General features: G+C 44.7%; 1 protein-coding gene across 1 annotated transcript in view; it reads left to right on the top strand.

Moving 5' to 3' along the window:
* MCF2L2 (MCF.2 cell line derived transforming sequence-like 2) overlaps positions 1-17,702 on the top strand; it is a 296,032-nt gene extending 278,330 nt beyond the window's left edge. Inside the window, exons 28-34 of the mRNA XM_045031256.1 lie at positions 4,638-4,727; positions 7,075-7,146; positions 9,015-9,101; positions 12,054-12,172; positions 13,957-14,069; positions 16,205-16,308; positions 17,303-17,702. Coding sequence (XP_044887191.1) covers positions 4,638-4,727; positions 7,075-7,146; positions 9,015-9,101; positions 12,054-12,172; positions 13,957-14,069; positions 16,205-16,308; positions 17,303-17,403 — 686 coding nt within the window. The 3' untranslated portion in view covers positions 17,404-17,702. The remainder of the gene's footprint in view (positions 1-4,637; positions 4,728-7,074; positions 7,147-9,014; positions 9,102-12,053; positions 12,173-13,956; positions 14,070-16,204; positions 16,309-17,302) is intronic.
* Positions 17,703-22,015: the final 4,313 nt, after the last annotated feature.

The following is a 22,015-nucleotide window of genomic DNA, read 5'->3' as shown; positions in this document are numbered from 1 at the left end:
CGCGGCACAAGGCACCACGTTATGTGTTTAATTAGCTTGCTGCTAAACTGTATTTATTTTCCTTTTCAAATAGCCACATTCCTCCCCAGTTTTTTGTTTTTACTCTCTATGGAAACTCAGCGAGCCAAAATCATCCCTGGTGCAACTCAGTTGATTTATACCAGTGATCAGCTTGGCCCAGCTAGTTTAATTTACCTGGCTTCATGTCACCTTTTCAGCTGTTGTGCAAGCTTGGACTTAATCTAAAGGATTTTTTTTTTGGTTGGTTGTCATCCAGCTCTACCCTTTCCTTTCCAATAAGGTGAAAGGGTGAACCTTCCTGCCTTATTTCTTTTCCCTCTGCCTCTCTCTCCTAGCTGATGCTTCCACCAGCCTTAACCTTGAGTGCTCAGCTCTTGCTAGAAAGCGATTCACATTACAAGGTCTTTCCAACCGCAGAGCTCCACCTAAAGGTAAAATCACCCCATGCAGCATTTAGTCTCCAGCCATCTGTCTCCTGCGTACAATCCCATGATGTTCTCTCCATTCCATGGTGCCATCCATCACGACCTCCTAAAGTGCCGCTGCATCCCATCCAAACGCACGCACATGCTCCTCTGTTCAAATCTTTTTTTTTTACAAAATTGCTCCCGTGGCAGTATCGACAACGTTTGTGTCTTTAGTGTGGTGATGGAAAGCGTAACTGACTTGGCGTGAAACGTTCATTTTTGTTTTCAAGCCTCTCATAGGAACCTAATTGTGAAAGATTCTATTAAACCACAAACCAAACGCACACACCCAACAATAACTTTTCCTGCCGTTTCATGGTCGGGTGGGGGAAACACCCAGCCACCCTGCAATGTTCCTCTTTCTGGTGTAATGTGTTAAATTTTCATTTGTGGGATCACTTAGGCTCAGTAAGAAACTGTGGTCAGCGGTTAAGGAAGCATGGTCTAGTTGTTATGTCAGGGGACTGGTATGCAGGAGATCTGGAAATTACTCCTTCACCTCTCTGTGCCTCCATTTCTTCATCTGTGAAATGGGGTGTTGTGAGTCTTGACTCATGAATGTTTGGAAAGCATTTAAGATCCCTGGAAGGAACGTGCTGCATGCTTCTGGGGCCATTATGCCAGCAGGAGGAAGAGGAAGTAATTTGGACAGTGAAAATGGGCAATAAAATTTGCAAGCAGTTTTCTGAAATGACTCATAGACTTTAAGGGACCATCACGATCATCTAGTCTGATGTCCTTCACATTGCAGGCCATGGAACCTCTGACTGGATGACGTTTTTTGCTTTTCTCCTGTTCTGATAAGTGACATTTTCTTTCCAAGTGCACCACGAGGCCAAAGGTTGGTGTAGGATAATGGAGAGTGGACGCATCAGGAGAGGAAAATGTCAAGAAATAGAAAGAGGCAAAGTGGAAGCATTACATTTAAAAAGGGACATAACAGAGGAGAACACACCAATAACCAAAGCAGCCCCAGAGTCCTTTAGGCTAAGATCAGGCAGCACTAAAGAGAGAGGGTCTAAGCTGCAAAATCCAGTTCTGGATTTTGACACCAGAGGATGGCAGTTTTCAGACTTGGTCAATTATAGAAACATTTGCAAAAGTCAAAATCAGATTCAGGTTCGAACTGTAAATTCAGTTTGGGGCTGTTTGAACTCTGGGTTTTGTTTTGGGCCTTTTTCCCTCCTCTGTCTGCAATCATCTCAGTCCTTGTGGGATCTGTCTTCTCTTTCCATTCTCTTTCCGGGCAAAGGAGAATATTGTAGTGCTTACGGTGCTCTCCTTATGGAGCATGGGCATTACTCAAATTATTGCTGATTTACGGTCCACTCCCTTTAAACGCTAAGCACCCTCAAATGGTTGACTTGCAGGATCTGGTTCTGACTTATGATTCTTTTCACACATCTAAAACATGCTACATCATGCATGTGTTTATTGATTTCAGTTTGTTGTTCTGTTCTGTGAGCTCAGGGGAGCTAGATTTGATCCTCTCTTGTCGTGGACAAAACCCATGATGGTAACTGCAATATGTATATATGTAAGGATGTCCTGCAGAATGCTGACATTTCCCTGGGTAGTGATGGGTTGTTGCTAGTACTATAAAGAATGGCTCATCAAGATACAGTACACATTAGAAGAGGGGGTTTGATCATTAACAGTGACAAGTCTATGTGTTGCTCAATGGATTTGACCTGGACAATACAAGCAGTGTGGCTACTGTGCGGACACCTTTGCTGAACAACTCTCACCAGGTTGCATAGCTCATGGAAGGAAAAGTCCTATTTAAACACAAGTAGGTATCTTGGCATTGACCTCTCTAGGTCCCAGTTCTGCTTTCCTGCCACCCTCAAAACTGCCCCTCAAGTCCATGATCTCCCTGATCTTTTAAAGTCATCCAGCATGTATCTGCAGGGATGCTGGTGTCTGGCTGAGAAAAAAAGTCACCATCAGTATCCTGAAAAAAGGAAACACTAAAGAATTAAGAGCATGAATAGAAAGTGGAATTTTAATTGCATCTGGCCATACTAAATACTGGGGCAAATTCTGTTCTCAGTTACAGCAACATAAATCTGGAGTAATTCAATTATAGTTATGTGTTGCAACGGACAGCAGAATTTGGCCTGTTGTGTTTTTTCGGGATTATAAGTGGGTGTTGAAATGTGTATACACCTGATGCAGAACAGTGTGTTTGTGCTTTTACAAGTAAATTGATATAATAATCTCGGAAGCATCAAATTTCCAAGCATATTACGGAGGCATCAGTAGCAACACCACAGTAGTTAAGGCTGCATTAAGCTTTTTACTGGGCAGCTGTGGGGTCCTCCATTGTGCTAGTGTCCCTCATAAGATGTTTTGGCATGAAAAGGTGCTACAGAAGCGGCAGTTGTTAAACCAGTCACACCAATTTCTGTCCCAGGGGAAAGACGCAGTGAGAAGTGAGGTTTGTCAAATAGAAACGAGGGCGTAAAAAACCCCTTGAGTGTCTGAACACTGAAATGGGGAAATACAAAGAAAAGAAAGGAAAGGAAAGTGAAAGATTTTTTTTTTTTAGGTCACTGCTAAACCTCTACCGTACTGTCGTTCTGTATAGCACACTGAGATATTTATAACATTGTAAGTCAGAAACCACCATAAAGTGTACTGCACCCCAGTGTTTAACTAGTCCTAGGATAGCTACAAGTAGGATAGCGACAGAAAAGCCAGGGACTTCTTCCCTTTTCATCCTCAGAAGATCTGGGGCACCGATTTTCTCGGTTGCTGAATCCTGGAACAAAAAGGTCTCTGAGATACAATTGCAATCCTGCGAACACTTAGGCCGTGATTCTGGCCTTAGAATCTATGGGAAATTTCAGTGCAAAGAAAACAGTTTTGTTTTCATTTAAATTTGTCTTTGAGTGTTTTGGGGGTTTTGACAAAAATCTGAAAATAACACATTTTCAGGTTTTGGATGAAAATAGAATTTTTTTTCACAAAATCTCTCACGGGAAAAAGTTCCAACAGAACATTTTAGCCCTGTTCGAATGCTAAGTCCCATTGAGGCCATGTGCCATTAAAGTAAATCACATGCCTTAAATGTTTTGCTGAATCGAGGTTTTATGCACATGCTTTGCTTTACACATATGGGTTGTGGCCCATTGATATCGATGCGACAACTTGTCTGAGTCAAGTCACTTGTGTGCTTGAGTGTCTGGAGGATCGGGGCCCAAGGACCCAATCCAGAAGCACACAAAAGTGAGCAAATTTTCTCACAAGTGTGGTCCCATTGAAGTCAGTGTCGTCAGAATCACTCCCCCGCCTACTTGTTCGCAGGACAAGTGTTTGCGGGTTTTCAATAAGTTTAGAAATGCCACCTGCCTTCTGAAGCTGGCAGTTATAGTCCACAGGTCTATTTTATCATTTAATAAAATACTTTAAGGCAAAGTCATCTGGAGGTAGGTGGGTGCAGCTCCCATCGAAATCTGTATAAGTTGTGTCCTCTCTTCAGAACTGAATTTGGCTCCTTGAAAGAAAAGATTCAGGGCTCCAGATCCTGAGCTGATGTAAATCAGTGAAACTTCCTTGTCGCCAGTGGAGTCCTGCTGATTTACATCCCTAAATACCTTAACAAACCTGGGCCTTAGCTCTAGGATGACCAGACAGCAACTGTGAAAAATCGGGACAGGTGGTGGGGGGTAATAGGAGCCTATATAAGAAAAAGACCCCAAATTTGGGACTGTCCCTATAAAATCGGGACATTTGGACACCCTACCTAGCTCAGAAGTGTTTATTTGTCCGTGTTTTTCAGCCACCAGTAAATCAGTCATCACAGAACAGTTCCAATATTTTTCTTTTAAAAATCCACATAACCCATCTATTAAACTGTGCCATTTTAACTGTCCTGTTCATCTCTGTGTGGTGTGCAATTGTACTTACCCTAGTTTGGTGCTAAGGTGTTAATTGGTACTGGTTCCCCCTGCAATAGGAATGGTGATGTAATGGCAAATGTTTTAAAAATATATTTTTCTATGCATGTCACTTACTAGATTGTACATTTCTTGGCAACTGACCTTCTCCCCCGTTTTCAACTGCTGCTTTGCTTTGGACCTGTATAACCTCTCCTGCTTACTAACCTCTAACCCTGCCTTGCACTGCATCTCTCTGTTCTCCCAGATCCAGAATCTAAAGAGAGAGACGTTACCCGTCGCTTTTCCCTTGCCTCCTCCATCAGCACCACAGTCACCACATCTGCTCTGACCAAAGGTACGGTCATGCTGCCTGCTAAGCGAGCCTGTTTCCCCTTCCTGCTGATTGTGATACATCTACTGCCAAACACTTATGTTTAAAGAATAAGTCTGTACATCAACCTCAAGTCTGATATATGCAGAGGGCTGCAGAGGGAGAGTGATGAGGGCCAGAATATGTCATCTGCAGAGAGAGATAGTCCCAGCGAGGCTTATGTATCTGAAACATATGCATACATATGGGCCCTGATCCCCTTTCCATTGAAATCAATGGGAGTTTTGTTGTCAATTTCATAGTCAATCTGGATGAACATACCTTAAACGTGTCCCACCAATAGTCACAGAAATTGAATTTGCTTTGCTTGAGTCTGCACCCGTTTTGCGTTTTCTTCTTGTGAATAGTCTATCAGACACATTCCCTGGCAGGAATGTTCATAGAAACAGCCGACGTGGATAATAGACAATACAAATGGAAGTAGTCAGTTTTGAGCTCACAAATGCAAGGGTTTGCACAAGAAACATGATTGTAAGAGTCATGTTCACCCAACAGTGAGGAAACTGAAGCATATCACCATGAGACCTGTGGGTGCATTCAAGTCACCCAGTCCTCACAACAAATCACTCCAGAACAATTTATAGGAGCTGTTTGCAGAAAGTATTCAGAGCTAACAAAGAACTTGGAGAAAACCGTAAGCCGGGGTGGCCAACCTGAGCCTGAGAAGGAGCCAGAATTTACCAATTTACATTGCCAAAGAGCCTCCCGCCCACTGGCAGCCCCACCAATCAGTGTCTCCCCCTCCCTCCCCGCATCTCCCGATCAGCTGTTTTGTGGCGTGCAGGAGGCTCGGGGGGGAGGGGGAGGAGCGAGGGCACGGCAGGCTCAGGGAGGGGGCAGGAAGGGGTGGAGTGGGGGCAGGGCCTGTGGCAGAGCCAGGGGTTGAGCAGTGAGCACCCCCCGGCACATTGGAAAGTTGGCGCCTGTAGCTCCAGCTCCTGAGTTGGTGCCTATACAAGGAGCCGCATGTTAACTTCTGAAGAACCGCGTGTGGCTCTGGTTGGCCACCCCTGCCGTAAGCTGTTTGTGGGCAATTCGCAAACAGAAAAAGTAGCTACATTCATTTAGTAAAATTCTTTGCTACAATTTACTTGCTTAACTCTAAATGGGATCAAGGCCCTTATTCTTAGCACAGTTGCCTTCGAGTTGCATTGGAGAATATGAGCTAAGCCATTGTCTGAGCAAAGAGATGATGAGCTCCTGAAACCCGTGTTATGCGCTGGATGTAATGGGCATGGCGTGGAGAAAGAGCTTTTCATCTCTTATCCTCATTCGGACTGTGGCTGCGGAGCCAGAATCCTGATTGCCGTTGTAGCTGTGGGTAGGCTGGTGCGATGTACGGTGTGACTGGGTAAGAGAGGAAATGGGAAAACATAGGTGCACGGAAGAGCAGAGAGGGGACATCATATCCCCAGCATTGTTTCGTGGATTGGCTTATTGAAGAAAACATGTATAAATGATAATGAAATATCAGTTGCATTGTTAGAGTTTTCAATCCAAAAATCATAATGGAGATTCTAATCAAAACAAGATTGGTGGGCAGGTTTCTTGGCCGGAAGGTGAGAAATGGAACCTGATTCCTAATGATTTTAAGAGATGCAAGGCAGAGTCAATGATTTTCAATTACATATTTTATTGCTGTCAGTTACTTTAAGGAAAGATTTTGGGTGACATGCCCAAAGGATAAACTTTGCCTTGCCCTTACCCAAGTACAGAGCCGGTCGAGATTCTCATTTGCTCATTCAAGGGCCACTATTTGCCATTGTCCCCTTATCCTCCCTGCTAACAGACTAACTCCGTCATATCATCTCACCTTGGGGACGTGAAGCAGGGCACAGGATGACTATCAGTAAATCAACTTGCAAGGGGCACCCTGCAACCCAGAATACAATGATTCAAGAGTACACCTCTGGTACATTCACTGATCCAAAGCTGTGTCTTCCCTTTGAATGGCCATTTGAATGGCCTAGTTGAATGGCCTAGTGCCACCAAACAAACAGGAGATGACAGTCCATTAAGTTGGAGCCAGTTACCTTTTCTCAATTGTACTTAAACTGTAAATGATCAAAGCTGCAAGAGGGGGGTTGTTTCTTGGTGCATATCACAAAAGTGCTTTTCTTCCCCTTTTACAGAATTGCTTAGCGGGTTGCTTTGGTTTTTTGGATTTTGTTTAGTAAATGCATTATCCTAAGCTCTTTACACTGGTCAGTTCCAGCAATTCCAGATCATGGTTCTTGCAAACAGATAATGGGAAAACAAGTTGTGCCTTTAACTATATTTATAATCTTGTGCATCTGCAAACTTCACACAGGTCCCCTGGGTTCTGCAGTTAAAGTCAAGAGACATGAAATAAAGAGTGATCCAACTCCCCTGGGGTTTGAAGGTACAAGTATTGGCATCATGCATGGAATTCTTCTCCATAGTTCATTGACACCATCCATCTCTCTTCATCACCGCTGGTAGATTACATTAACATCCATAAGGATGTATGAGTTTGGTGTCTCAGTTTATGCTTGTCACCTCATTACTTGAGATATGTTTAAAGAGTCTCGTTTAGGGATGGCCCTGAATCAAAGCCCCAGGTCCAAACTCCCTTTGGGAAGGTGATGAAGTTCCAGAATCTGGACCCAGGGCCAAATCTGGATTTTCTTTCTGTATAAGGGTCAGTGCCCTCTGACTTGGTGGGGACAGAGAGTTATTCCAAAGCAGATTCTGGATCCCATTTGGGTCCTTCTTCATCTCATCGACCCAAAGTAGGAGAAATTAACTGCAGGTCTGCCCAGATGGGAACCCTGCTGACACCGTATCAAGGGAATGGCACTTATTTGGCATGAAGTGGGGTCAGTGACATTCTGCCTTAGTTTTAATATAACGTCTCACTGAGCTGCACCGTCACATTAAAGAGGAGAGGGGCACTGGCAGCATTAGATAATCTCTATGCTGCATTTGACCTGTAAACTCTAGTGTGGCCATTCCTGTCCCTTTCCACTCTCCCCAGACGTCACACTTGTAATGGTAGCAGGTGGTATGTGCATGCTGCATAGAGACGAGGCTAGACTCAGGCATTTTTGTCCATTAAAGGTGCAGTGTTTCATTTCCTTCACGCAGAGTTTAAGGCTATTACCCGCAGCATATTCTTCCACTGGGGAGAGACAGATCTGAATTGAACAAAGGGTGCTAAACAGTTCTCAATTCAGGGAGGGATTCGCTACCATTACTTGGAACAGCACATGCTCACACGGCGCCGTGTCCCCTTTTAATGGTTAATGGCTGGCTGTGACAGAGCTAGGGCATAGAGGCAGGGGACGGGGAGGACTCATGAGCCAGGGCTATCCAGGGAGAGGTGAACTGCAGAACGCTTCCTTCATCTGTGCTGCTCTGCAGAAATCTGCGTAGGCAAGGGGTGAGTGGCTGGTCAGTGATGGAACCAGTCCGATATTTGGGGCCAGCTGCCTTATCAACCCCAGCAGAGGAAGTTGGACTTCAGAGGATGGAGGAAACAGGCCTGGGTACAGTCAGGGAGCTGTGGTTCAGGGCACAGATGAAAAAGGGGTTGTTCAGTTTTCTTCTCCCTGGGGACTCCAGCTCCCGAGTGCAGGATCATCCTGATCCCCTACTGGGTAGCATACCCCGGCACACTGAGTCCCTCTGAACAGAAAACAATGACCATTGTCACATCTTTACTAGTGGATGCCGCTGCTTCCAGAGCTCCAAGTGAGATGCAATTAGTAACATTAAGGGATTGATTTTGCTGTGAAAAACCCTAACCCTCCCCAACCAAACTGCATTGATTAGGAATTATTTCATTCATTCCTAGTTGGGAGGACCAATTTATGGTTTTTATGCGTCCATTTTATAACAGCTGCCATTTGAATGGTCATTAAAAAACACCCAAAACAAACTCTAGGAGCTATAGAAGTATTGCAGATGCTTCAAGGACAGTATGTTAAGGGGAAAATAAGGAAACTTTGGAGGAATGGAATACTGCACCATTCACCTGACAATTATTTTTCAGACAATAAATGACATCCACATTTCTCATTGGTTTGTTCTGTTTGCTCTTTGCACATCTCACATTGCAGCTGTGTTTTAATGGAATGCCGATGTGATTGCAGCAGTGTTTGTGTTCAAGAGATAAAACTTGCTTTTTTGGGGGGCAGTAAAGGAATACATTTGGTAGCGGATCCATGTTCAGTTTTTCACTTTTAAGAAGAATCTCAGTAAGTGACAAAATTCTACTTCCCATCACAGATGCTTTTGAGAACACCATCTTAGCCCAGACTAAATGTAATGCCGGTTCCATCACAAGACCAGTTCCCAGATCTGCTTCACAGACAGGTAAACAGAATTAAAATGTTCACAGTGCTTCATGCAAATCTGAGGATACTTATGACTATGTTAAACAGTCTTTACCTTAAGCTAAGTCCTCATTAGTTCCTCTCTCCATTCTTTTTTAAAGGAAACATTATTTCCTTGGAAAGAAACGTAACCATAAGCCCAGGTCACTGCAGAATGTAGAAATAATGGACCAGATCCTGATTTTATTTAATGGATTCAGAATAACTATTTTAATTAACTCTGGTAAGATCAGAATCTGGCCTGAGTTATTTTATAGCATCTCTGCAGCATATGAAAACCTACTGAACATGTGCTGAAATCTCTGAAATCCTGTCATTGCAATGTTAATTAGCAGAGAAAAGGATGGACAAGGTGATGGAGTTATTGTAGGAATCTTTATTGCTGGGAAGTATTACAGTGAACATCTGGACTCTTGGCTGTGACTGACAATGGCATGAGATCACCAAGGCTCCGTCTGCCTAGGAACGTTTTTTTTTTTGGCTATAATCTAATGTGTGAATTTAAATCAATAGTTTAGTTTATTTAGCTCAGGAAGGGGTTTAAGCTAAACCAAAAAACCCACTCTCATATTGGAAGAAGAGTGTCCACCCAGGGGGTTATATTGGTGTAACTATGTCGGAATAACTGGTAAAACTTTCCCATGTCAACAAGGCCTCTGATGTACCTTCCTGAATTGTTCTACGTCAGACCACTCCCCATTGCAAAACATCTCTCTACCCTTGGTTCTTCAGAGCAGTGCTTCTAGCCAAATGGCATCTGTTGCTTCAAATGATGGAAGAACAGGTTAGAAGCTTGGCACAGCGCCTTGGCTGACCTAGCAGCTAAAGAGCCAGTAACATTTGGAAGAAGAGGGACTTCAGACAAATGTGAAAAGATTTGGTCTAACTTTTTAGCAATCTTTGATTAATCTCGAACAGATGGAAATTGAGATATCGCTCTGGTGTTCCCTCCCATTCCTTTATCTTTCTGTTCTTTCGCCTTTCCTTCCTCCCCCCATTTGCCACCTATTTGGGGGGGAAGGGGATTTTTTTCAGTAACATATAAATAAAGAAACCCTGGTTCTGGGTTTGCATTGTTTTAAACCAACTTTTGCTATAGAGTGTGCATACGTGGCTGGGTCGTGCATAAATATATTGTGAGAGCATCTGCCTTTGCGTCTTGTCTTTGCCATGGGACTAATTTGTGTTCAGTAGGAGCAATGACCCACAAGCTGTAAAAAGTTTGAATCTGCATCTAAGCTACCTGCACCTCTTGGATCTATTAACATGAAGGAAATATCTGCTGGGCCCCTGCATGGGTTCTTCCACCTCTCCCCCAGCATGCACCTGTTCAGAGGCTGCCCAGTGCCCTTGTGAAGAGTAATGTCCCTGCTTCTTCTTAGTAAACACATACTCCACACCTGTCTGAAAGGGGGTGGCAATGGCCCCACCCACTCCTCCGCACCCGCCCTCAGAGTTGGCCAAGCAGGGGGCACATTACACCCTGTCCCAGAGTGGCAGATTTGCCACTCCAGCATATACGTCCCAAGAGCCTCCTGGGGGAGGGTGGGTGGTTTCTGGATGACTGAGCCAGAACTCCTCTTGGGATATAAAATAACACGACGTCTTGACACCCCATCGCGTGTCCGAGGGCACTAGGATGAGGTGGTTGTGTCCGGGCTGGAAATCTGCCTCTTACGTTAGATCCCTGGTATTTCTTGTTGTGGCACTGTTGGAGGGAGCCCAAGAGAATCCCATTTGGCAGGATGAGGTCACTTCTGCTTCCATGGGTGCCTGCAGAAGAATAGCAGAGAGAAAGGTGAAACGGTTTCTGGAAAGTCATTCAGTCCAGGTTCACGTTTTGGGCAAAGGCTGAGGCAGAGTGTGAGCGAATCTGTTCACTTGTTCCTACTGTAAGCCTCATGAATGTTAGCCTGAACGCTGGCCGGTTTTCTTTGGTACGTATAAATCCATGGCAACTTCTCTCCCTTTGCACCACAGTTTGCAATGGAAAGCAAGTCACTGAGGACCGAACTTTTTTATTAATTAAAAAAAAAGGATTGCTGAGTGCTGGAGCGTTTGTGCTCACTTTCCTGGTGCAGCATCTTGCCATTTGTGAGCGTTGCCCTGGGAGGCATTAGAATGGCTCAGCTGTGTGTCACAGGCTCTGTACTGCTAACAGAGATTCTCCTTGACCTGAATTATTAGTGGCCTGCACAGGAAGATCTGAGTCCAAAGCTGTGACGTTCCAAGTGGCCATGTGCGCCATAACGACAGCAACAAAATGCTAAGTGGCTGCAGACGTGTGGCTGTTACACATTTCTCTCTCTTCTGACATTACAGTATATTTACTGCCATGTATAAAAGCAAGAGGAACCCTTCATTTGATTTTGCTTGATATCAGAGATACACTACCCTGATCAGTCAAAAAAATGTATTCGCATTAGGCATATAAATCAGACCATCTCTTCTTGACACCTTAGCTCTGTTTGTCTCAGTGCTGTGTCAAAAGACCTGTGGCCCCCTGTTGTTCTGACTCCTTTCCCTCCCTCACAACTTCTGCCTTTGGCATATGTGCCTGTTTTTGGAAGCTGTTTGGGCGTAAGATCAGCTGAAGGTTGGAGTTGGGTGGATTGTGATTCAAAGCCCTTTGCTTTGGCCTCAAATACTAGACACACTGGGAGGTGAGCTAGAAGCTTGAAAACTGAAACAGACACAGCCCACCTGAAAGGCTCCTGAAAAACCCACAGCGGCTTTACAAAGTCACCATTTGCCATAATTCTCTGCTCCTTGTCCCCTACGTTCTCTGATTCTTCAACTGAAGATATTTAGCAATGTGAAATACATATGTAATATGGTGGGGGGAATCTATGAACTGCCTCATTAAATGTTTGAGTCCTCTAAGAGCGGATGCCCTGTAGTTAAATCCTGTTTTTTCATTTCCTTTGCAAAGGTTGGCCCAGCAGGCAGATGCCCTCGCTAGACACCTTTGAGGATTTCGAAGCCATCCCATCCAGCACGGATGAACTCTCCAACTCTTCTGACATGGAGGAAGAGGCCAATCCTAACAATGTAATTATTTCCCCACCCGCCTCATTGTAAGCCTAGCCTGGAATGGGCATAAACTGCAGCGGTTTGGATCCATGCATTTCCAATGTTATGGAGTGTTTTAATTATGGGGGTTTGGTTTGGTTCTAGGATGCGTGCAAAAGTTCAGAACTGAAACAGGGTGCAGGTTTCTCTGAAGTTCAGGGTAGTTCACACATTCTTGGTGTTGGTTTGAGACCATCGTAGGTTTTCAAGAACCTTAAGATCTAAAGCTCAGCTGCTGTATCTAGGTATAAGATTTGGCAGTGCCCAGAATGCCCATCCAGCTTGCACCTATAGTATTTCACAGTACTGGTAGCACCAGAGCTCTGTAAATATACTGATATACCCGGGCATTGCTTTGGGATGCACTGAATTCTTCCCTAGGTTGTTTTGCCAGCCAGAATCACAGAAAGCCTCCCTCACCTTTAACCTCCTGATTTAAATTATGTTTAAATACATTAGATACAGAAACAGGGGGAAATAGCATTGTCCCTTCCCCGCATCCCTATGCCTTTTTTGGTTCCAAAAACTTAAAAGGGTCTAAAACCAACAGTTATTTTGCTTTTCTCCAAAGTGAGAAATCATCCCAATGATTGGAACAATATGTTGTCATTAATATTACACCCAAGCTCAGATATTGTCAGTTTCATCCTACAGTTGGCACTGGTGAGGCCACATATGGAGTATTGCATCCAGTTTTGGGCCCCCCACTACAGAAAGGATGTGGACAAATTAGAGAGAGTCCAGCGGAGGGCAACGAAAATGATCAGGGGGCCTGGAGCACATGACTTATGAGGAGAGGCTGAGGGAACTGGGTTTATTTAGTCTGCAGAAGAGAAGAGTGAGGGGGTGGGATTTGATCGCAGCCTTCAAATACCTGAAGGGGGGGTTCCAAAAAAGATGGGGAACTAGGCTGTTCTCAGTGGTGGCAGATGACAGAACAAGGAGCAATGGTCTCAAGTTGCAGTGGGGGAGGTCTAGGTTGGATATTAGGAAACACTATTTCACTAGGAGGGTGGTGAAGCACTGGAATGGGTTACCTAGGGAGCTGGTGGAATCTCCATCCTTAAAGGTTTTTAAGGTCAGGCTTGACAAAGCCCTGGCTGGGATGATTTAGTTGGGGTTGGTCCTGCTTTGAGTTGGGGGTTGGACTAGAACCTCCTGAGGTCTCTTCCAACCCTAATCTTCTATGATTCTTTGAACTATCTCAGCCCCTGCTATAAACCCCATAAATAAAGCAGTGTGGGGTGCTGATTCCATTCTTACTTATACCAGTTTTGTACTAGTCCATTGACATCAATAGGCCTTACTCCTGATCTACACCAGCATCACTGAGAGCAGAAGCAAACCCAGGAATGGAGAAAGAAGCCCTCAACTACAGTACAAATTTATTCATTCATTTGGGCTCTTACACAGCGCCTCTTTCTGTAGCATCTGGGAACCTGACATTCCCTTTAAAAATAAGTAAATTCAAACACATGTGGATCACCCAAACTGAGGACTCAGTAAAGTCAAACAGAAACCCACTGTCAGAGTGATGGCTGATTTATTAATTGCAGCGTTTGAATAGGCCGGTGAGTCCTGCACTGATACCTGAATATCACTAACCTCACGCGCTGACCAAAAATAAAAGAATGAAAAAGCTACAACAGTCCCAGAAGAATAAATCTCTGCAATGCCTAGCTCAGTACGTTAACCAGAAAGTCTCTCTCTTTTGTTTCCTCTCTTCATAGTAACTGTACGCTGTATTGTTTCGTTGGTTCTAGGGATCCAATCTTTTACGGGTAGAAGGCAGTTATGAAACCTGTTTCCCAGAGTCTTTCACTCTAGAGAATGGAGATTTAGTGCATTTTGTACAGGAAGGAGAAAATGGACAATGGTAAGTACAAAAGAGAAAATAGCAGCTAGGACAGCTGTAACCACATGTAGGAGGTGGAAAAACTAATTAGAAGGATCTGAAAACATCTGCAGAAACGAAACCCACAGCAGGAGAAAACCTACAGAAAACAGAGAGAACCCCCCATTATAAGGTCTGTGGCAGAGTCTAACATGGCCTAACGATGGGTTGTTATGTACAAGGGATATATTCTCTCTGTCATACATGCACATAACCCATTTGCACCAAGGAAATACATTGGCACCATTGTACACTTATACCAATGGGACCATTGTATGCCTAGCACCTGCAGCTCCTGTTGAAGTCAAGAACATTTGCTGTCCACTGGCTCAGCACCTCTCTGGATCAGCTGTATATTGAGGGTAGTATGAGGTTAACATGTATTTGAAAAGTTGCTGTGTCAGATGTGGAGTCTAAAGCCAACCACCGAAGTATGAAACAGAGGGATTTTAGTCCTGCTTCCAGAGTGAAAGGGTAATTAATCCCTGGAACAATTTACTAAGGATTTTGCTGGATTCTCCATCACTAGCAATTTTTAAATCAGGGTTGGATGCTTTTTTTTTTTTTTAAAGATTTGCTCTAGGAATTACGTTGGGAAAGTTCTTTGGCCTGGGTTTGCAGGTCAGACTGGATGATCGCAATGGTCCCCTCTGGCCCTGGATTCTATAGATCACAACCCAGCTTTAACAAAGAGGTCACTACGAATACCCCCCCCCCCAGTTTAATGACGTAATCTACTAGTAACTTTTCTGATTCACAGCAGTGTGACAGGAGAGGCTCCTCCCATCACTCAGCAGTGGTGCTGCATGACTTAAGTGCAGTGACCTTGGCTGGTCCCACCTCGTCCTCTTTGGCCAGTAGTGGCTGGACATGAGGCTTCGGTGGAGAGAGACATGAAAACAGAAAGGATGGGAAATAGTTGGGCCTCTGGCAGGGGTGAGGAGCACCCATCGGAACAGAGGAAAATATACCAATGGTTGCATCCTGCTCTCACTTACATGATGGCAACTCCATTGGCTCCATTGCACCAGAGTAACTGAGAGTGCACTTTGCCCCCAAGGGTTTGAATAGAGCTGTGTCAAAGGTAATGTGCAAGGTGGGATAAGTTAGATTCCCTTGCTGTCGCTTGGGCTGCATCTGCACTACGAGCTACGGGCGTGATTCCCAGCTCACACAGACGTACTCACATTAGTTCTCATCAAGCGAGGATACTAAAAATAGCAACGAAGCCCCGGCAGCACAGGCAGTGACTGCAGCTGCACAGGCTACTGCCCTGAGTACCAACCCGCCTGAACCCTGTTGGCACATACCCGGGGTGCCGAGCTTAGCACGAGAATGTCAGCACAGGCTGGGAATCACACCCCTAGCTCGCGGTGTAGCAACAGCCCTAGACTCCCAAGACTTGGATGCCCGTAGACCTCCTCATACCCATTTACTGATGAATGACTGTCAGGAATTCTAAATTGGTGTAACTTGAATGCCCAGAAGCTGGGATCCGGTGTAAGTTCTAGAGGGGCTCCCTATAACTGACTTCATGCTCTGTCCTAGTCGTTCCCTTTCCTGCCACACTCTTCTCTGACTAATGTGGGCGTGACAGTCCTTGAGGCTGCCTTACGGCCAGACTCGGGGGGCCAGGTTCAGAGGTGATGTGTAGGAGATAGGGTGGGAGTAAGTTTCATGTTGGAAGTCAGGTGTGAGGGGGGCTTAGTCAGTGTCACGTTCATACTGAAGGGGACGGCAAACTTGTCAGATGCCTCATTTTAGGCACCTCCTGGAGCCGCCGCTGAATTTGCCCCACCACCTCAAAACCATTGGCCAGATCTGGAGCTTCAGCGCCACACACTGGGTCTTTGCAGTGAGCAGATTCAGAGACCCTGTAGCACAGTCACACCCTCGGGCTGCTGTCACTTAGCACTGGCCCCGTGCACAGCTGCCCCAGAATTGGAGGAGTGCTGAGGTGGGCTTTACATCGCCACCCTAGCAAGCTACACCTCCCACCCCTGCTGCCCTCTGGCTGTAGCTGAGGAGTTACCCCCAGAACGTGCATTTTCATGAAGAGCTGTGCCAGTGGGAAGAGAGGTGGGGAAATGTATTGACTCTTCACTCTGAATTTCCAGGTTAGTAAAGAAGCTGGCTTCTGAGAAAAGTGATTGGGTTCCTTCCAGTGTGTTACACCCTGCGGAAGGTGATAGCAACAGTATCCTTAGGAAGAACAATGAAGGTAATAAAGACAGTTTCTAACGGTGTTTTAAAAGCTCCCCGATTTTCCTTTTTTTGTTTAATGAAAAGGTACTTTGGCACCTGATCAAACATACACGTGACAGTACAATAGGTATTCAGTCTAACTGTCTCACTAGGGCAGGGCTAGAGGTGGCATTTCAATCCCAGCTGGAGTTCAAGGTTCACACCTATGATCAGGGCTACGCTTTGGATTTGATGACACCAAACTCTCACAAGCTGTTGTTGCGGAGCAGGTGCTCTCACAATATTTCCACCACTTTGGGCTAACGTTTTTCAAGGAGGGGTGCCCCGGTGAGATTTCAGTCAAATCAGCACTAGAAATAGTCCTTTTCCAGTTTCGGATCTGACCCAACACCCAAACCATAGGGCAGTGATTGGATTTGGAGAGTTGCATCTGAGCACCCTCTGAAGATCAAAAGGTTGAACATTACAGTTTGGGCTCATCTCTATAATATCAGGCTGAATTCCGCCCTCAGTTACATGTTGTTTCCAATGCAAGATGTAACTGAGAGCAGAACCTGTCATGAGCCATTTACTTGAGATCTGAAAGTGAGAGCTAATGATGGTTTTCTTGTTGTTGTTTTTCAATTTGCTAAGATTTAGGAAAGCACTTTTGAAAATTAACAAGATTTTCTTGCTGCAGTTTAAGAGAAACACATGGGTAGTTAAAGCTGGATCCTAGTGAATCAGTGTTCCACCTAGACCAATGTCCTGCTGCTGGCATTAACTTATAACTGATGCTCCAGAAGAAAACCAAAACCACATGGTGTACCAAGCCAATCGTTAAAGGGAATTCCTTCCGGACCCTACCGGATGATCAGCTAATGCCTTGAAGCATGAGGGTTGAGATTAGGTTTTTTAAATTTTATTTTACTGCTGTGTACTCTGGGATATTAATAACAAACCTTCATATTGTAGCTTACAAGTCCTTGAGATATCACTGTAGTGACAACATGTGTGCGTTTGTTTTTCAGAAGTGTACAATGATACATGCAGCACGGCCCTGGCAGACACTGAAATGAAGGAAAGCGAGCTGGCCAGAAGCTTAACGGCAGAACAGAGGGCTGGGAGTTGAACTGCAGGACAGGTTTTCCTCAGGACTCGTTCCTCTTCCTTATTTGTTTTGGTGGATGCTGGATCAAGTCACCTTTCCCACAAGCTCTGAGCTTCAGAATTCATTCCAACCTCATTGACAGGAAAGCTGCTTGGTCCACGGCATGAGCTGAAAAACTGAAGGAGCATTAAAAATTCAAACAGCATCACTGAACCGAAAAAAATGCTTCTCGCATTGTTTATTGAACCATTTGATAGGATGTGGCCTAAATTAGGTCGACAGCAGAGTGGAAAGTTACTATGCACTCACCTTGTGGCGACATCGCTTGGACATTGGGTTACTTCAGAGGAACATGGTCACCAGTCATTGCTCCACCATGGGAATGTCCTGGAGTTTTTCCGTTCATTTGGCTCTGCTGCTGTGCCTTCCGCTGCCTCTCTTAATTCCACTGGATAGAAAATGATATGTTCAGTCATTTCTAACTGATCATTAACAGGAACAGGAAGCTGCAGGGTAGTGTGGGGGAAATACAAGTCCCGAATCAATGAAGCTTAGCACAGCGATGGTGTGACTGCTTCCTCTCAGTGAATGGCCTTCTGTTTACAAGATCTTTGGAGGAGGCAGATTGGCAACTTTTGACTAAGAGGTGGCGATTCAGGGTTAGGCAGGAACCAAGATGTGGCAACTATTGTGACATTTTGAGGTCTTTTTTGCAGTATAAACAGATTCTTTCCCCCAGTCCGTGGTTTTTGATCACATCCCTCCACATTTGGTGCTGATAATTCCATTGAATGCCATTTAACATTCTACATTTGAGTAGACTGCATGCTGTACACTTCCTGTGTGTGCTGGACTCTGGAGTAGGTACGGTTCATCCCCATATGATATCAGACGATACTTAGGCATTTGCAAATGGGCAGGTGGGCTTTAGAAGCACTGAGGAGTAGATAAAGTGATATTGTTCAATGCTTCTTTCCAGGACATTTTATTAAAGACTGTACCAAATCTCTGCAGCATAAGGATATAATGTAGATCTGAAAAATTCCGACAGAAATCATTAGCTCTTTCAGAGCAGGTCCGACAGCATTTGCATGGAGGCATTTTGATGCAAAATGGGAGTTTTAGATCCCACAAAGCTGCTAGAAACTTAACTTTTGGAACCGTAAATATTGACCTAGGACTGTGAAAACAGAAAAAGCCTGGCCTGGAAGAAATCACACTAGAAAGCTCAAAAGTCAGTGATTGATTTTGACTAAACAAGACCCTTTTTGTCCCATGATTGGTGATGCTCCATGAAAATTAAAGGCTGCCATAGCACTAAAAAGGGAGAAAAGGCCAAACCAAAAGCAGAGCACTCATTACGAATTGTACCATGGGCAAAATAATACGGGGCATTAATAATGGTTTAACAATGGTTTCATTGCAGGGACACGAGTGTTTTTCTTTGTATCGCGGAGGTTTGGGGGATTTGGGTGGTGCCATTACCATAATACAGCAAATCATTGAAGCACATGAATAGTCCCAGCGAAGATAAAATTAAGGCACATGTTTAATTATACCTTGCTGAATTGGAGTCCTAGGGAGCTTATTGGTTTAATGATGAGTTTGACTGCAGTACCAAACAGAATGGTTGCTGGCTTACAACACCAAGTTTCTCATCTAGCCTCCAAATACCTAACTCCTTTGATTTGTGCTGCTTTCTGTTTGGCTGATGTGTCTTGAGGAAACACAATTCAGTGGGCCAGAGCCTTCCCTCCTTTACTGACGTCTGTGCTGTTGCACTGAGATAAGGATTTGGCCCACGTTGTCCTGGGGATAGATCTCATTTACACTAAATAACATTCAGGCTCAATATTGCCCTGAGGAACACACACACACACACACACACACACACACACACACACACACACACACACACACACACACACACACACACACACACACACACACACACACACACACACACACACACACACACACACACACACACACACACACACACACACACACACACACACACACACACACACACACACACACACACACACACACCCCCCTCCTGCTGATGTCGCTGAAGTCATATGAGCGACTCGAGGGCAAAGCTGAGTCCCTCCTCCAGTCCCCAAGGCAATGAAATCTTCTTTGAGTGAAGTCATTTTCTTCCCCACAGAATAACTTTACTGTGACGTCCTGTTATTGTCAGTAGTGAATGCACTGTCTGGTAACAGTGCTTCTCTCCTACCCCCACCTTTCCCCAAACAGTAGGGTGAGAGAGTTTTTATTGCACGTTCATGCGGAGGGGGCTTATATGAAATTGCCAAACCTAAGATTTATTTGTACTGTTATTGTTGACTTGTGGAAAGGCCAAAAATTGCACTTTGGAATCTCTCTAGATGAAAGGGTAGGAATCAATGTTGTTATTGTTGTTGATAAAATATCCGACTCCCAGGAGTGGGAGGCAGCGGGGTCTATCTTTTAGAGGACAGGAAATCAGGAATCCTTTGGGTTCTGTTCCTGCCTCTGCCTCTTGCAGTGTTAACTTGGGCCAAGTCATTTACCCCCTCAGTGCCTCTGTTTCCCCATCTGTAAAATGGGGTGATGATATTTTGTCATGTGCAGAAGATGTCAGCTTACACACTTTCCTCACTCAGACCTGCAACTGGGTGTCAGCAGGTGCACCTAAGGTGGGAGATCCCCGGTCCTGCACCCAGTCTGTGCCCTCTTGGGCAGTGAAGCATCACCAGATTTGATAGGTGTCTCCCGCCCCCACGCATACCCCTTTACGTTCAAGGAGCACTAGCATAACATCCTGCCTGGGTCCTACTTGGGCGCCCTGGGGCTAGTGGGGGAACAGGTTCCTGCACTATCTGTTCTTTTCTTTCAGTGCACCAAGACAAGAAATAGTTCCCTCCCCTTCCCCCACTCTTTTTTTAATAACAGTTTCTGCACATTTCTGACACTTTTTTCTGTTTCAACAAAGTTTGTCCTGGTTTGACCGAGGTCTGTAGGTCACGCTGATACCATGAATGTACCGAAGAGGGAAAGAATGGACTAATCATTCGCTACCATCTGGCTGTGTGAATTGGATACAGCACTCAGCTTTCAGTCATGTTTGGGGGCTGGTTATAACACAGCTGGTCACAGCTACAGCTTAGATGCTTGAGGCTCTTGCTGCCTAGCAAGCTTTGAGCAGTGTTTTAGCCGTGGCTGTGAACCTTGCTACCACATGGGAGAGCCCAAGGCAGTTGTATGGTCCCCTCCCATCCACTTTACAAGCTCAGACCATATTTTATCCATTTTGGCCATCACCGTGTTGTAGCTGGGTACCTTGAGAGGGCTGGTTTTTACCTCAGACTGAGTTCTGTATTGTTAGGGGTTTATGCTAAAGTTCAAATGCTTTTACTTTATGAGGAGTCAAAGTTTAAGCTGATGACAATTTGTTGACTAGATGAGCCCTAAATCACAGTCTCATGACACGTTTACACTGTTTGGAGAAGGTGGGGTAGCTGCCAGGATGTTTAAAAATGGTGGTTGCTAACAGGCTTCAACCAGTGCTTAATTTGTAATGCAAGAGGTGCCGGGGCTCAAGCAATTAGGTGCCGGGGCTCAAGCAATTTTTTTTATATTCATAACTGACGCAGCAAGCCCAGAGGTACCGGGGCTCAGCCTGGCAAGCCCTAGCACAAATTAAGCACTGGCTTCACCTCTCAAGGTCTCAGGCCCAGTCTATGCTATAAAAAGAATCAGGCCTCAGCCTCCACTAGTTTTATGGAGCAGATACGTGGGCCCACACTCTTGACACACAATAGTAAATGCTTGTTGCCCAACCATGTTCTAACGGTGGCTTTCATTGCCAGTGTGAATCGAGATTTGTGTGGTTGGTGTTCCGCTTGCTTAGCCATTTTAATAGCCAGCCTTTGAGATTTCAACCAGGCTTGGGTGGCAGAAAGGTCAGGAGCTTCCTTTAAAAAAGAAAAAAAGTGCTTCAGGTCTGATTTGCTGTTAGATGATCGGAAGTATTTAAAGCAGCCAAATTGTGTATTTCCACCAGCAGCTGGAGTCGAAAGTTGCTACTAAGATTTCTTCTGCCCAGCTGAGAATTGGTATGGTTTGTAATTCTTACATATTTTCCATGTTGATGATGATGTATTTGTATATTGTGATTGATGAGAGATAATCAGACAGGGAAAAAGCACAGAACTCTCTTGATAAATTGCCTGTCTCCCCTTCCTGCTGCACCCTGGTCAGGACAGAATGTATGAATTTATAACAACCACCAAGTGTGTGAATCTGGAATTTCTGTAAATAGGTCATTCTGAACTGTGTAAAACCACACTTTGGTCTTTATAAAAAGTATAAATACTGAAGTACAAAACACTGTGTAGTTGATATTTCTGTGTAATGTAAGGAGAAAAATGAGCTTGCCATTCATTTTAAATGAGGGGCTTAGTAAGGTCCCATCTACACAGCTGAAAAATTCATGCTTATGTTGAGTTTAGCCTGAGTTATGGCCATCACATATGAAACCATTTTTCCTTTGCAGATCTCCCTTAATTGTGCCCTGAATCATGTTAAACCCTTAGAGAAGTCAAAGGCTTTACTTAGAGTTCAACAGCATGGTTCAGACTCCTGT

The sequence above is a fragment of the Mauremys mutica genome, chromosome 9 (assembly GCF_020497125.1).
Source record: "Mauremys mutica isolate MM-2020 ecotype Southern chromosome 9, ASM2049712v1, whole genome shotgun sequence".
NCBI classification, from domain to species: Eukaryota; Metazoa; Chordata; order Testudines; family Geoemydidae; genus Mauremys; species Mauremys mutica.
The sequence above is the reverse complement of the archived record's forward strand: the minus strand, read 5'-3'. Positions and strand labels throughout refer to the sequence as shown.